Source organism: Hemicordylus capensis, chromosome 1 (assembly GCF_027244095.1).
Source record: "Hemicordylus capensis ecotype Gifberg chromosome 1, rHemCap1.1.pri, whole genome shotgun sequence".
Lineage (NCBI taxonomy): Eukaryota > Metazoa > Chordata > Lepidosauria > Squamata > Cordylidae > Hemicordylus > Hemicordylus capensis.
In genome coordinates this window covers 203,805,344-203,822,161 of record NC_069657.1, presented here as the reverse complement: position 1 = coordinate 203,822,161, position 16,818 = coordinate 203,805,344, and the positions used below count along the sequence as shown (strand labels likewise).

General features: G+C 46.7%; 1 protein-coding gene across 6 annotated transcripts in view; it reads right to left on the bottom strand.

Annotated features, from left to right (window-relative positions):
• The window catches only part of UBE2E3 (ubiquitin conjugating enzyme E2 E3), a 145,968-nt gene that overhangs the window by 19,045 nt on the left and 110,105 nt on the right, over positions 1-16,818 (bottom strand). Inside the window, exon 1 of one of the 6 annotated variants that reach the window (XM_053269484.1) lies at positions 5,364-6,263. The exons of the other annotated variants lie outside the window; for them this stretch is intronic. Within the exon in view, the coding sequence (XP_053125459.1) occupies positions 5,364-5,419 (56 nt within the window). The 5' untranslated portion in view covers positions 5,420-6,263. Of the gene's footprint in view, positions 1-5,363; positions 6,264-16,818 lie in introns of those variants that run through there. 6 annotated transcript variants of the gene reach the window in all.

Genomic DNA, 16,818 nt, shown 5'->3' with positions numbered 1-16,818 from the left:
CTGACTTTATTACATTTCCCCCCAGATATAGCTCACCCCTGCACAGCCCCAAAGCCATTTTGGGATAAGGCCCAAAACCACTTTGGGATAAGGCCTTTAAAAACTATTTATCAGATTTTAGATGGAAACACCAAGACAAACGTATGAAACTGCCCATTTACATACATTTTAATTTTCAGAAACAAGTCAGTTTTACAGCTATAGAATTAGAATTTCTCAGTTCCAGAAGGGATTTAGGTAAACTCCAGCGAACCGTACTATGCTAATAGTGATAACATACCCTCTAACATTTTGCAGAAGGAAACAAGGCTACACTTGTAACAATTCTAACACCAAGGATTACCAACTATAACCAAGAGGCAAAAATAGGGACAGTGGTTTGCCAGGGGCAAATTCCAGAAAATAAGGACTATAACTGCCATAGAGGGACTGTTGAAGCCCATGCAACAGGCCTATGTGAAGCTTCAGGGGCCTATTTGGCTTTGGCCTGCTTCAGCCTGAAGTGAAGCACCATCTGGCTGGGACTGAAGGGAAGCAAATTGGAATGAACACTTTTGCTCTGGAAGCTTTGCTCTCACCCCCAAAACGACTTATGAGGACCAGGCAGGGGCAGGGCGCAAGCCACTTTTATCTCTCTTTGCTCCCAGCTGCAAGAGAGCAAGCAGGAGCTTTTTCTTTCCTTTTCTTTTTAAAATGACCTTCCCTACATTTTCCTGGAGTCCTAGGAACAGTGTGGGTGTTTCTATGAAATGTATAGCTGCAGCTTCATTCTATTCATTCGTTTTCCCATTCATAACCCGCTCTTCGTCTGAGGAGCTCAGAGCGGCAGAAAAGACTACAAATCTCAGGAGCACCTGAGCTACTTTCAGGACTCCAGGAGAATGGGGGAATGGGTTATTTTAAAAGCCAAGCCACAGAAAGTGACTGCCTGCTCCCCCACAGCTGGGTGAAAGTAGGTAATAGGAGCTTTTCTTGCCCCCCCCTCCTGGCCCCCATAAGTATTTCAAGGGATAGAAACCAAAATGAAGCTTTGGGGGAGCTGAAGGGTTTGGCCCGAAGTGAAGCAGGGGCCCCTCCACAGGCCCTTCAATGCCACGAAGCGAAGACTGCTCTGGAGCGCTGAGGTGGCCTCCCAAAGTGGCGCTCCCTTGCACAGGTCTACTATGCAGTGAAACAGAAGGAGAGAAGAACGATTCATACACGGCTGAATGAGGAGGGAAACAAGAATACAATTTCTCCCCTTTAAAGCCATTGTTTCATGAATGCCCCCTCTTGATCTGGGTCTAGGAGGACAAAGGAGAGGATAAGGCACAAATAGGTCCTTCCACCACACCCTGTTCTACAGTTCTAGTCTACATGCACTCAGCAAGTGGTTCTTTTGTGGACTGCAGCAATATTTAGAGTATACATTGAAATATATCTGGCAATATTTCAAACCATCAACACTTAAAAACAAACAAACAAACCGTGTTCCATACAACAGAGGTGATGCAAATAAATATCAGGAAAATTAAGAATGAGAGGAGACTACAAGGCCCAAGTTCACAGGGACCTGGAAAAGTCACTGCATTAAATTCTTCTTCTATTTGCTAAAGGATCACAACAGCATTTAAACATAATAATAATCTGGCGCAATCATGAAAATATGTTAAAAAACATGTATAGACCATCAGGTGTTCAAATTAACTCTTGACATCCATTAAGCACATATCGTTTAATTAGCATTAAGCTTGGAAGCTGAATTTCTCTGGAACAATTCAATTTTGGCACAGGTTTCCTTAATGGCTATTTTATAGCTTAATGCAGAGGTTAGTGCTCCTATATCATCTGTCAGCTACCTTTCCTTCAAACACCTCTAATAGCTGGATGCAATTCAATCAGTCTAATGAAACAGCTGAATTGACTTAGTAACATATTTCAGCCAAATTAATCAGTCACAATTAAGGTTACAGCCTCTAGCCGTATGCCAAACTACCAGGTAATCACTCAAAGAGTCAGAACAAGGGCATCTATCAATTAAATAGTCAAGAATCTAAGAGCAATAACTCCTAAGTTACTATTTACAACCATCTACTACATTACTATTAGTGCCACTTAAAATTATAAGGGTTGTTCATAAAGAAGGGGAGGGATTTTACTGTACAATTTCAAATGTTCTGGCTGTGTAGAGGGCATTTTCTGACTGTGTAGAGGGCTTAGGCCTGAGGTATTTAAGAGAACGCCTTCTTCTTCGCAAGCCCCATTGTGAATTAAGATCATCTAGGGAGGTCCGCCTACAGCTACCACCAGCTCATCCTGTGGCAACTCAGGGTTGGGCCTTCTCTGTAGTTGCTCTGAGACTTTGGAACTCACTGCCTGTCAGCTTCAACATTCCTGGCAGCCATTAGAAACAAGCTCTAGATGCACCTAACAGGTTCTTTGCTAATTTTTAAAAAGCAGGTCTTAAAATGTTTGTATTTTTTTAATTTTTCTGTTTTTAAATTTTGTATTTTAATGTTGTAGGCTGCCTTGGGACATACTGTATTTACCTGAATCCAAGACTAGGTTTTTTCCAAGTTTTTTGATATTAGAAATCGGGAGGTCATCTTAAATTCAGAGTCCTGTTCCTTTTGAGTAAATACTGGTATAACCTGCATTTAACCTCTACTTTTTAAGAGGGGTTAAGGTCTTTTACTCAGTGGTGTCTTCGAGTCAGGTTTAGGTGGTATAGGAAAATGTTAGTTAGTTATACAAACAAAATTTTCTCCACATATTTGGGTAGTTTCAGAAAGGGTGACTAGGAGTGGCAATACTCTTCCTCACTTCAAGTGGTGAGATTCAAGTGGCATTGAGTTGTTTGAAAGGATCCATCCTAGGATGGTCTCTGATGCTCTAAAGGAGTTTATCTAATTTTGTATTCTGGAGTGCCCTGGTTTCTTTGAAACTTCTCAGGGTTATTCAGTAATAACAAGAGTCATGGTAGACAAAACTATCAATCTTCCTCTGAAATAAACAGCTGTAGAGGAGTGTACGGTGTATTTTAAGGCACCTTTACATTTATGAGGGGCAACAGTGAGGCCTGGCTAGGGCCCTGTTGGAAATGTGTGTGCATCCCAGGATTCTATGCAATGCACAGCAGTAACATGGCAGACAAGCTGATGTGGAAAGCGGTCTCTGAAGACAGAACGTCTGAAAAGCACTACCTTGAAACTGGTAGAACATTATAGTCCACTAGCACACTGATCCATTCAGACACCACTATGTCATGTACGTCCTATTTGTATAATGTATATCTTGCTTCTGCTCTCTAGTTTGGGAAGCTCAAAGTGACCGTTCAAGTCGCTAGATTCCTAGAAATACTCCATAGTTTAGAGCAGCTGAATTCTCACATTCAAACGATTATCCTATAGAACCACTTATTCTGTAAAGGCCTGCTCAAATAGGAAACCAGAGACAGGAGAGCTATACCTATCTGATCCAAAAAATAAATAAATAAGAGGAATTGTATCCAAGGCGCTTTATAAAGCCACTTTTATTCAAAACTAAGCTTTAAGGTAAAGTCTTCTTTGGGGATACTTTCCTTCTTTAGCTCTTTCAGGCTCTCTTTTCTAATATTCTCCTCTTAGAAAAATCAGCAATAGTCTAAAATCATACTCTGGATCAAACTACACCTTTGGGGTAAATTGTCTTTGCTAAACATGTGAAGTCACACAGTAGTAGTTTATATGGTTGTTATTTACCTCTGGATCTAAGTATTGATTCATGGAGCCTAAGGTCCTGTGAGATTTCTTCTACCAGGAAGATGATTCCTATGCTGTCTCTGCCTGCTTGTCCCTGCTGTGTCTCAGATTGGTGGGGAGGGAGTCCAATATCATCCTGGTCCTCCTCCATCCCCTGGCCACTGTTGCTCCAGCTGAGTTCCTCTCCCCTGGAGCTTCAGCTGTCACTCTAGTAGCCTCCTTCACTTCCATGGTGCTGTTTGCCTCTCCCTTAAATAGCCCTGTGCACTGACTGCAGACATGAGACGGTGCTGCTTGCCCTGCCACAGGAGAAACCTGACCCCCTGTTGGCCTGTGTTTCCCCTGCCTAATCCCTTGGTGGCTGCATCAGCTGTTGGTTCTTCACCCCAGATGCCATTGGGAAACTGTTGGGCATGCTCACTGAGGGGCATGTGTGTTTGCTCACCCTCACTCCTGGTTCACTCCCCTGGTGAGTGCTCCTCCCCTAACAGCTCCCTGGGTGCTTTCCAGACTAGCTGCTCAACAGCAGCAAAATGCCTCCATTCAGGCAAGTTGCACTGAAAATGTAAACAGCAGGGGGAGCAGTCTCGCAGCAACTAACAACCCGAAAAACCAGCAACTTGCTTACGCTGGGTATATGATGTCCTAGCTCTATATCACAGCGATTAAATTCGAGACAGGGCATTGGCAATGTGAACGGCACCCTGCTGTCCACGTAGGGACTGCGGTGTCACAATGCAGGAAGTGTGGAAGCACACTTCCGAGATCCGACGTGACCCCATTTCAGGGTCTAATCTGGAAAGTGCCCTGGAGGGGGATATACCCCAGTCTTGACAACTTTTTTCAGATGTTCATTAAATATGCGGAGGGGAGTGGAATGGGGATGATACTGCCCATGCTCCCAGCTTCCATGCCTGGATAGAGCATATGCACAACTTGTAAACATGGAGGCTCTGTTTGCACAATCAGGAATCTCATATTTCTTAAGAGTTGTATGCACAGGGGCTCCATTCAGACCTTGAAATGGACATACACAAATGGGGGAGGGCCTTGCTGCCACTAACACTACAAAAACTGAGCACATTGAGTCTGCCATCTATCTGGAACAGAATTCACAAGATTAAGATCTGGCTGAAACGGTGACAGGCTACGTTCCTATTCTGCTGAAGAATACGAATACCATGAATATTTATATAGTGCTTTTCAACCAAAGTTGCTAAAGCGGTTTACATATATACTAGCTGAGTGTTTCTCAACGTATTTGGAGTCATGGACCGGTACATTATTCATGTGCAGTTTCCCAGCCCAGCAGTTAGTAAGGGCATCGCCCCCAACCCCGGCACCCCACCCAAAAAAACCAATATCGGGCTGCTCTCCAGAGTTCATTTCTGGGCAGCCCACACGGCTGGATAATGTTCATTTCGAGGAAGTGAAATGAAAATTATCCAGCAACAAGGGCTGCCTGGAAATGAACTCCAGAGAGCACCTGCTGGCCCCCGCCGGCCCAAAATTGTTTTTTTGTGGGGGTGACTTTTATTAGTGATGCCTCATGGACTGGTACCCAACACCTTGCAGACCGCCAACACTGTACTAGCTTAACTCATGCAGATTGCTCCCTTCACCCCCTTCCACAGCCCCCCTCACCTCAGAGATCTCTCCATCCTCACCAGAGCTGCACTCCTGCTTCTCCTCCATCTCATTACTTTCTCACCCCTCTTGGTCACTCCTCCATCCCTTTACTTCAACGCCCTCACCCCTCTTGGTTGTCGCTGCAGTGTTGCTGGCGCCTGCTGGACGGGCCTTCTCCATTGCTGCCCCGAGGCTTTGGAACACACTCCCTGCTGAAATAAGAGCCTCCCCATCTCTAACAACTTTTAAAAGGGCAGTTAAGACACATTTGTTCACCCAGGCTTTTAATTAGATATTGTTTTAATTGTGTTTTAATAGTTTTAACTTTTTAAAATTTTAATTGTTGAAATACTTTAATCTTTTTATTGGTTGTTTTTATTTTCCTATAAACCACCCAGAGAACTTGCATTTTGGGCGGTACAGAAATATGCTAAATAAATAAATAAATAAATAATTGGCCAAGCTGCAGCCCCCTATCCCCGGAGATCTCCCCACTGTCACCCAAACCCCGCTCCTGCTCTTCCCTACATCAGCAGCAGCAGCAACAGTTGTTGACTAGGCCCTTCCTCACTGCCGCCACAGCCACTCGTTCCCCTCAGGCCGCTGACAGGCCAATCCCTGTCCCTTGCCTGCCTGCCTCCCTCCACCAATGGCCTTGGTAGCACCCAACAGCAGCAGTGGTCGACCGTCCCCTTCCTTCCTGCCGCTGCTACCATGGCCGCTCATTCCCCTCAGGCCACTGATAGGCTCGAGCCTGTCCCTCGCCCTTCCTTCTTTCTCTCTTTCCCTCTCTTCTTTTTTTCTTTTCTTTCTCTCTCTTCTCCACTCGCTCTTCCCTTGTCTTTCTTCCCCTCCCTTCTTTTTTCTTTCTTTCTTTCCTCCCCATCCCTCATCCTTCCTTCTTTCTCTCTTCCCCTCCCTTCTTTCTGTCTCCCTCCCTCCCTGAATTAACAGATCTTGTTCATCTTGTTTTCTCATCTAATTCACACAATGGCAGCCTCCGTCTCTGGAAGAGGCTCTTTCCTCCCTCACGACCCCATTCTCTGCAGACCCCTGCCCACTATCCTTTTATATATATATTCCTCTAGGACCAGGGGGTGACTCGGGGCCAGTCAAGTATCTCTTAGCCCAACCTATCTCTCAGGGTTGTTGTGAGGAGAAACTTAAGTATGTAGTACACCGCTCTGGGCTCCTTGCAGGAACAGCAGGATATAAATGTTAAAAACAACAACAACTGTTGCATCCCAACTGACCTTAACCATCACAGGCTCCTCCTCCCTATCTGCATATGGAATCCCCACCACCCAATCACCATGGTGCTTCTGCTCTCACAGGCTCCTCCCCCCTATCTGCATATGGAATCTCCACTGCTCAATCACCATGGTGCTTCTGCTCGCAAACTCTTTTGAGAACTGCCACACATGGGATTAGCTATGGGTACTAGGAGTGTGCAAAACAGCTTGACGTTCGAGAGGTTCAAAGTAAGCCGGTTTGGTTCGATGGTCTGCACCACCCCCTATTCAGTCCGACCCTGGACCGAACGAACACACACACACACACACACACACACACACACACACACAGTTTGGGGGTTTGCAAATTTTTTCTAACTATAAAAAATTTTTTTTAAGGAACTTACCCTCTCTGAGGGAGTTGTTGGAGGTGGCACGGGGGTCGTTTGGTTGGGCCTTCCCCCTCAGTGCAGCAGCCATTTTGGAAGCCTGCGCAATTGGCCTCTGAGAGGCCTGATAAGTGCCTTAATTTTTTTTGTACAGTTAGAAAAAAGGTCCACAAACCCCACTGGACTGAACCAAAGGAGGGGGGCGGTTTGAGAGGGTGCTGGGCCGAATTGGTCCAGTCTGGTTCGAGTCCAGTCCGGACTCGAACCGAGCCAGCCGGTTCTGTGCACATCCCTAACAGGTACACCTTAAAGAATTACATATATACTAGCCGAGTCGGGCACAGAGCATCTGCACCTCCACCGGCCTGGCCAGACTGCTTCTCCCACCCCCCCCGGCTTCTTTTCCTCCTGCCCACCTGTGGTTTCTGGCTCCTTTTGCCCACCCACCCGCCAATTCTCAGTGGCCAGGCCAGCCTGCCACCTGTTGCTCCCGGCAGCCAGCCTGGCCCACTGCTGCTTCTGCCCACCCACTCGTCTGCGTTTTCTGGCATTTCTGGTGTTTCCTCCTCCTTCCACCCGCCCTCCAACCAATTCCCGGCAGCCGGGCCAGCCGGCTGTCGCCTGCTCCTGCCGGCTGTCTGCCCACTGGCAGCTGGCATCCCTATTTTCTCCCATCCCCATTGCTAATGGGCAGCTGCTTGCGAACTCTTGCGAGAGCTGCCACACATGACGGGTACGCCTAGGAGAAATAAATATATAAATATACTCCCTGTCTCCAAAGGGCTCACAATCTAAAAAAGAAACATAAGATAGACACCAGCAGCAGCCACTGGAGGGATACTGTGCTGGGGATGGATAAGGCCAGTTAAGAGGCTTCATATTTTATTTTATTCTTACTCCTACTGCACTTGGAGGTGCACATTCTTAGTGAGTAGCTCCATCCTGAGGCAGTCTCTGTGTGAGAGCCCTTCCTTGCTTTTTTGGAAGTGTTTGCTCAGCATTAGAGATGAGTCCGGACCAGTTCGGAGGCCATTGCAAAGGCCTCCGAACTGTCCGGACCGGTCTGTCCCCTGGCCGGTTCGGGTGGGGGGTCTCCCTTTAAGGGCGGGGAGGGTTTACTTACCCCTCCCGCCGCTTTGCCCCCTCCAGCGCCCGTATTCTTAGTAGAAGCCGCCCCTTCTGCCTCCTCCAGTGCCAATGCCGCCTGGGCGCGCGCGCGGCTTTGCTTTAAAAAGTTCCTTTTGCTGGCGCTGAGGGATTAAACACCAAACAGAAGCCGGCAGAGCACCGCGCCGGCCGGCGGCTCCCCCATGCTCAGCCGCCCAGCAGCCACTGAGAACGCCCAGCGAGGACGCGCCGTCGCCATCGCCGATGCGCCGCGGCCCCCAGGCAACCCTAACTTCCGGCTTCCATGCGACTTCCCCCAGCATACAGAGTGGCTGCATTCTGCCACTCTGTATGCGGGGGGGAAGTCGCATGGAGGCCGGAAGTGAGGGTTGCCTGGGGGCCACGGCGCGTCGGCGATGGCGATGGCGCGTCCTCGCTGGGCGTTCTCAGTGGCTGCTGGGCGGCTGAGCATGGGGGAGCCGCCGGCCGGCGCGGTGCTCTGCCGGCTTCTGTTTGGTGTTTAATCCCTCAGCGCCAGCAAAAGGAACTTTTTAAAGCAAAGCCGCGCGCGCGCCCAGGCGGCATTGGCACTGGAGGAGGCAGAAGGGGCGGCTTCTACTAAGAATACGGGCGCTGGAGGGGGCAAAGCGGCGGGAGGGGTAAGTAAACCCTCCCCGCCCTTAAAGGGAGACCCCCCTTCAGTGCCGGTCCGGACCGCTCCGGACCATGCACATCCCTACTCAGCATCCAGAATTTGTTCACTAGGGCTTGCAGTATACTCATCCTTCTTCCCCGGACTGTTTTGATATATGTGCATTTGTAAATATTTGTACAGTTGTTGATTTACGTGGGACTACTATTTGCTTGTAGATCTAGCATGTCAACAGATATTAATTACTCTCTGCAGCTGATTGTATGTTTCATTGAGGCTCTTCTCTCTCTCTTGCCTCTGTGATTATTCTTGAGACTCTTTGTGGCTTCCTCTTCTGTCTATCATATTTACAGACACCACTAGACACTGTTAAGAAGGGTATATGATCTCGGAATTCTCCCCAAAGTAAGTCCCTAGGATTGTACAGATACAGTATATATAACAGTTAAGTGGAATATATGGCTACTTATTCTACAACCATGCTTACCAAAGAAAATGCACAAGGAATGCGGAATGAAGAATCAGCAGGGACTTTTCAGTCCCAGAAGTCCCCCTACACTCTCCTGTCCTGGGTCACACCCCTGGAGTAAGGCCAGGATGAATGATACTGGAAGGGCTCTAAGGAGAGGGTAGGGAGGCATGCCACTGGATTCTCTGCTGCATGGATGGTATATGGTCCAAATGCTCTACAATATCACTGATGAAGCTGCAGCCCTTCTTTAATCCAGCAGCACTGGGTGCTTGATGTCATTGGCTGGCTTACCACCTACATGTGCTGAATGAACAGTTTCTTGTTACAACACAGGCTTGTGCAAAAGGAAACCTGGTTTAAAAAAATATATAGAAATACTGTCTTTGGAAGAGGCTTATCAGTCTGGAATGTGTCCTACTGGAGAAGAAGTGGATTCCTTTGCAGAATCCATATGTACTTGAAGGTTCAAGATTTTTTGAAAACGCTCTTGGTCAGAAATAATACTTTGTCCTCGACTGTCTTAGGAACATTGATAATGCTAGATAAGACAAAAAGTGATACTAGTCCAGCATCTGGAACAGTAGCTAGCCAGAACAAGTAGGACATGATGGTAATAGCCAACCCTTGTTGCTTATCCCCAACATCTATGGAATAATCAAAAATATACTGCCTATGAACATAGAGACTCTATTGATTATTAGGGGTGTGCAATTTGGATTTTTGGTGTTTTGATTCGGATCCGAGACAAAACACCCCTGATTTGTTTTTGGGTCCGAACCTGACCCATCCAAATCACCCCAGATTCGATTCGGATCCGAATTAATCCAAATCCAAATCCAAATCGATTCGGATCAAAAAAATGGGTCCCAGGGCCAAAAGAGTGGGGTGGGGTGGTAGCGCCTAATGGGTGGAGGCTACCACCCAAATTGAAGAAGAATTGGGCAAAGGGCTGATGTTTGGTGAATTTTTGAAGTTTTAGTGTATTTGATAGCAAATGAGAGTGGATTCATGGTTAGTATTGAAAATCTCATTTGCTACCAGAGAATCTACACTCAGAACATCTCACAAACAACAGAACCCTGTACCCCATGCGTTAGAAACCTATGGGGGTGGCTGGCCCTCTGTTCACTATACTGCCACTCGCTCTGGGCCACCCGCGTGCCCAACAAGTGCAATAGTAGGGCTGCTGAAACCTACATGATTCCCTATGGAGAAAAACAAAGATGTGTAAACTTCAACAAATCACCAAAAATCAGCCCTCTGCCCAAATCCTTTGAAAAAATTCTGGTTGCTTCCTTGTCCCCCTTGGGCACTACCACCAATCCCACACCACTCTAAGCCACCCTTTCCCCCCTGACGTGAAGTGATACACCTCCATTATACCTTATGAGGAAAAACCTTAAAGATGCATAAACTCCAACAATTCACCAAAAATTAGCCCTTTGCCCAATCCACCTGCAATTTGGGTGGTAGCTCCACCCATTAGACACTACCACCCCACCCTACACTTCCACCCCAGATCCCACTTTATGCCCCAAATCTGCTCCAAAGACACGAAAACTTCAACAATTCACCAAAAATCAGCCCTCTGCCAAATTCCTCTGCAATTTGGGTGGTAGCCTCTACCCATTAGGCACTTAACTTAAACTGAGTAGTACCCCACTGCCTTGCGGGTGGATGTGGGGTGTAGTTGGCACATGACAGTTGACAGCTGGCGCTGTCAAAAAGACAGTCAAAATGAATAGAAAAAATTAAGGTGTGTACTGAATCCTCATAAGGATTCATTGAGTGAAAGTTTTTATACAGCAAAGAATCCAAACACTTGAAAAATAGTGACCACACATTTTGCTCCATAACTCCACATAAGGGCTCAAGCTTAGCTTTTTTTTTTTTTTAATGAAAGCTGGGAATTATTAGGAGGGATCCACAAAACATGAATTGATCCGAATCAGGCGTGATTCAATTTGTACCCAAATCCAGCCAATGGACCACAGAGATGATTTGTTTTGTCTCCGAATCACCCGAATCAATTTGCACATCCCTATTGATTATGGCTAATAGCAATGGATAGACAATGAAGCTCTTTACACGATCTGTATGAAGAGCTTCAGGTGGGTCTGTGAGGAGAGTGGGTTAACTTACCTCTCCCTGCAATCGCCTAGCCTTCCCTGGGTGGCTGGATTGGCTGCCTGGATGATTACTGGCTCTGTCTCGGAGCTGGTAGGTTTGGGGGCCTCTCATCTCCCAGAAGCTCTATAATGCATCATGCCAGAGTGCAGTACATTATGGGGAGCCTCCCAACTCCCCATAATGCCGGTTGGGAGGCTACTTGTGTGTCAGTGCTGTGCGAAGCCATGCGGCAGTGACACACAATCAATTAGCCCAGTTTTTCGGCGCACTCACACCCCAAACCCAGGTTAAGCAGTGGGCTACTTTACGGGGCTTGCTGCCATGTGCCGTCGAAATCTGTGTGGCTCCCAGTGGTTCTTGATTGATTGATTGATTGATTAAGTGCCATCAAGTTGGTGACGACTCTTAGCAACCATATAGATAGATTCTCTCCAGGATGGTCTGTCTTCAACTTGGCCTTTAAGGTCTCTCAGTGGTGCATTCATTGCTGTCATGATCAAGTCCATCCATCTTGCTGCTGGTCGTCCTCTTTTTCTTCTCTTTCCTTCAACTTTCCCCAGCATTATGGACTTCTCAAGGGAGCTGGATCTTCACATAATGTGTCCGAAGTATGATAGTTTGAGCCTGGTCATTTGTGCCTTGAGTGAAAATTCTGGATTGATTTGTTCTATGACCCATTTGTTTGTTTTTTCCTGGCTGTGCATGGTATCCACAAAAGTCTTCTCCAGCACCAAAGTTCAAAAGCTTCCCTAGCCCAGTTTTCTCTGTGTGTGTGAATAGCTTTCCTCTCTAATACTGTGGTGGCCATCACAACTTCCTGAGCGATGCAAAATGTTACAAAGCAAAGCCTTTGGGGATTTTCCACCCTGCCCTTTTCCTCTCAACCTTTTTCTTCCCTCCCCCACACCGAACATCTAGCCTGAAAAGTTTAGTTGGACATGAAAGCTTGCTGACTACTTTGTGACATTTTAGCTGGTCCTGACAATAGGTATTATGCTGCTGCTGCTATCTGGATTTGTTCCAGCTTGTCTACCAGCAGTTGTTGGCTCCTGTGGCACTGAATTCCATAAATTAATGAAAAGGGGCTTTAAAAGCACATTGTTTGAGGATCAGTTGGATCCCATTAATATGATACTGAGAATTAAGAAAGTGAGATGGATCAAGACCTTTCCTTCTTGTTGAAGATTGGAGTTACCTGTGTCTGTTGTAAGTTTAGAAAAAGGTGTGTATGTGTGTGCACGCATGTAAGTGTACTGTAGATAGTGGGATGTGCAATTCGATTAGCGAGCAAATCAATCAGTGATGAATTGTGGGTTATTTGCGGATTTGCCCATAAATCAACTCACCTCTTGAATGAAGGGGCTAATTTGAGGGTGAATCAAATCACCCCCGATTCATCGTGAGTCGATTTGTGTGATTCACACTGCGGGTGCCATTTTGCTTCCATGTTTTTCAATTGCTGATTGATTTTCTGGCACTGACTTCTGACTGGCTTGAGATCTCCCTGCATCTTGATTGGCTTGTTCTGATTCAAATTAAGTGTTTGCATGGGCAATTATGCCCCCATTGGCTGGGAAGAGGGAGCAGGGACGGGGCCCAAAGGAGGGATTTTCAAAATGTATTTAAGGGGCTGCTTGAAGCAGAAAGATCCTCAGGAGAGAAGGTTCAGAGAGAGACTGTAGCAGCACTTGAAAGTAGAGTGGTGGTGGTCTGGGCTTGCCTGCCTGTCCTAGAGAGTGGAGAAATAAACAGTGTGCACTTGCTGGGCTTATCTGCAGTGCCAATAACTGCTTTATTTATTTTCCCATCTTTTTTAAAAAAATCACACCAGCAGCACCAGTGGCTTTAACTGGGTTCGGCTTGGAATTGTATTTTAAAATAGTACCAGCAGCCTAGTGGCTTAACTGCGTGCTGCCGTTTGGAATTTTTTTCTTTCTGTGGTCTCCCGCCGCCCCGCCCACAAGCTTATTGCTTGTAGCTAGCCCTCAGTGGCTTTAATAACTGGGGTGAAGGGCTGGTTTTTTCCTCCTCTTGTAGCCCCAAGCTGCACCTCTTCTTTGCTGCTGCAAAGGGATTTTGGACTGAATTTTTATTTTTATTTTTTTGCAGCCTGACGTGCTGTGACTTCTGTCTGGTGCTCAGCCTGCCCAGGTTCCCTCTGACTGTTTCCCTGTTTTTTGAGGTTCTTTTTTGCTCTAATTGTTTGGGTGGGTGGGTGCATGACTGGTGCCCACCTCCCCTCCCACTAGCTGTTGAGTCCCAGTATCGGCTTGGCCCAAGAGTGCCTCCGAGAGCAACACCTGGCAGACTCCAGCCAAAGACGCTGCTGGAAGCCCTGAGTCAAAGAGTCCAGAAGATGAGAGACCCCCGCCCTGGAGCTTAGGGTTATTTAAATAAGGCCTAGTTTGGGGAAGGGAAGGGATTAGGCGACAAGACTGTAGGACAGGAGGTTTGGGTTAGAGAGAAGCCAAAGTAATCCCCCTCCCTTCTTTGCCTTCCCTTCACCTAGACCTGATCCCATAAAGCCTGCTTCTTTATTTGGTTAAAAAAAATAAATTAAAAAAAATTCTAGCCTCTGTGTGTGCACCACAGTGCTATAGATAGACCACCCCAACCCCACACCCCCTTAAAGGCACTTCTTCCCCTGTCATCAGAATTAGGGCTTAATTTTTTTTAAAAAATGTCTGGGGTGTGTGCGTGTGAAGCAGAGCCTGGGGTGTTGCTGCTGGTCATGGTGGGTGATGGGTAGAGGGGCTTACTCCCCAAGTTTTTCCCACTGTTGATGTGCACAGGGCAGGCTCACCTATCTGGAAAAGCCTGGCCCTGCAGTGCAGTCGCCTCTGGTGGCTGAGGTGGGAGTAGCGGGGAGGTCCTCCGCTGTCAGAGAAGATGCTCTTTCTGTGGCAGTGGAGGCAGAAGTGTCAATGGCTGCTAACCCAGCCAGATCGCTGTCTCCATCCTCCCCAGTCCATTGGCAGTGTGACCCTGCCGTCCAGGAAGAGCAGGAGGAAGGCATTCTGGTTGTTCCCAGACCTTCTCAACTCTGGATGGAAGGCAGTGGTGGTAGTGACCCCCAGAACGAACCAGCAACCTGAGTAGTATGACCACCTGGACCGAGAGCAGCATGGTGAGGGACCACTTTGTGCTCTGCCCTGGTGACCCACAACATGCTGTCTGCATCCACTTCAGGACACAGGTCAGCAGGGGCAAGATCCCTAAGTGTCTTGGGATGGCGATTCTGCAGAGCCTGCAACAGAATCAACTGGTGGTCCCTGCTCCTGCTGGCAGCAATAGGCCCAGTGTGTCCTCAGATAATGGCAAAGGCTCCTCCTCCCAAGTAGGGAAAATGCAGTGTGTGCAGTCAGTGGGCAAGTGGTCTGGTCACCCAGAGCCTCATCTTATAACCCGGGCCACTGGGAAGATGATCGCTTTGGACGACCAACCATTCCAGTTGGTGCACAATGCCAGCTTCTGCTGGCTGCTCTGGCTGCTTGCTCCTGACTACACGATCACCTCATGCATCGCCTTCAGCAGGTGGGTGATGCCCTCCCAGTACCTGGTGTGCAGCGAGGCTGTGTTGGAGTTACTGCGGAAAGCAGCACCTGACACCAGCGTGCATTTCACTGCGGATCTGTAGGATAGTCCCAGTGGGAGGCTCGCTGCTTTCCTGTCCCTCAAGGTGTGGTGGTGAAGGCAGGAAAGTGAGGGGACAGCTGCTGGTGGCCATGTGGCCAGCCTCTTCCATGCAGCAAAGCACAGGTTAAACACTTGTTAAAGATCACCCACTTGCTCATTTCTTTTGTGCATTGGGTAGTAGGTAGCACCCATCATGCTCTACCACACAACCCACTTTGGTCAGTCAGTCAGTCAGTCATGTTTATTTACGGTCATAGACCAAAATTCAACCCACTTTGGTGTTTCTAGGACCTACCCATGGGGAACAATGGGGTGATTCAAGTTCCCCATTGTTCCCTATGGGTGAATCACAAATTTTTCACGAATGTTCAATTTGATTCATTGAACCCGCCAGCTATGGCTGGCCAGTTCAACAAATTGATTATTTCCTCTTTTTTTGTTCAACTTGGGGTTGAATTGAATAAGAAAAAACAATTTGTGCATACCTGTAGTAGATAGCAGAAGGCTCTGTGTGGGAGGAGAAGGACTGATGTATATTGTTTTCTATTGATTTTATAGTTCTTTCCCCCAATTCATATATTTTATTGTATGACTATAGACTGCAACAATGTAAGACAAAAATATTAACATAAACTTATTTAGACATTAATACAACAATCACATTCAATTATGTACTAATCATATACATAATGATATATATTTTGGTTACTATCTGATGTTGTAATTATCTGCCACTTTGAACATCCCATAGTGGGGATGGCGAGACAGGATATATATATATTTAAAAATAAGTATCTACATATTTTGACACAAAGGATTGATGAATTTTATGTATCTATAGTCAGGCATCGAGATGCTTATTTTTGGGATTGGCTAGAAGACTGGGGCACAGGCCAAAAGTATAAACCACCCAGTACCACACATGTTAACTTGAATACCCTATTAAATACTTGTCTGCTGTATGTCATCTTCAATAATGAGACTTTAAATCCAAATACATTTTTATTATCACATAATAGTCGGATTAGGTTAAAAAAAGGGAAAAGAAAGAAGATGTAATTTAGCCTGTGACCTGACATGAAGTTCAAGGCTGTAATAGCAATTACTATTATGAGAGCCGGTCTGCATCCATAGAACAGTCACCCTCTGAGCAGATGTGAATCCCCAAGACTGCACTGATTGCTGGCCAAATTCTACCTTGCAAGGCTGCTTCAGATGCTGAGACTGAACTTCCCTGAAAGCTGTGGCAGATTGTTACACATGATTGCATGGACATCTCTTTCATGGTGGGCTGGTGCAAACAAATGCTTACCTACCCTGCCGCCCCCTGCCAAAAAATCATAATTAAGAGACAGAAAAGCCATGGGTTGTGCACTTCCTCTCCACAGACCATGCTTAACGGTGATTAAGAGTAAGCCAGCATAACATGTGTACTTCTGCTGGGAGGCGACGGCCAGTCATGGCTTCTCAGAGCACATACATGCAATGAAAAAGACGCATGCAATGACAATCTACAAGCAGCATTTTCCATATTCTCCATGCAGGAAAATCATACATGCCATATCCTAAACTGACACAAGATACTTTAATAGGAGCTGCCACATAAAGCCATGGGCAAACAGAGCAGGAAAATTATCCCACATGAAAAGGCTAACATGGATGGTTCCTATAAAGGACCCACAGCATGGGGTCAGCATGGTCTGAGGGTACATAATGCAGCAGCCTTGAGGATGCTAAGCAGGTCGGGGTCTGGTGCAGTCTTGAACCCCCCCAAATTGAACTACCCGTACAGTTTTTGTGTTGTTGTTGTTTTCAAACCCTTAACTACACCCAGGAGGTTGACCCTTGCTGT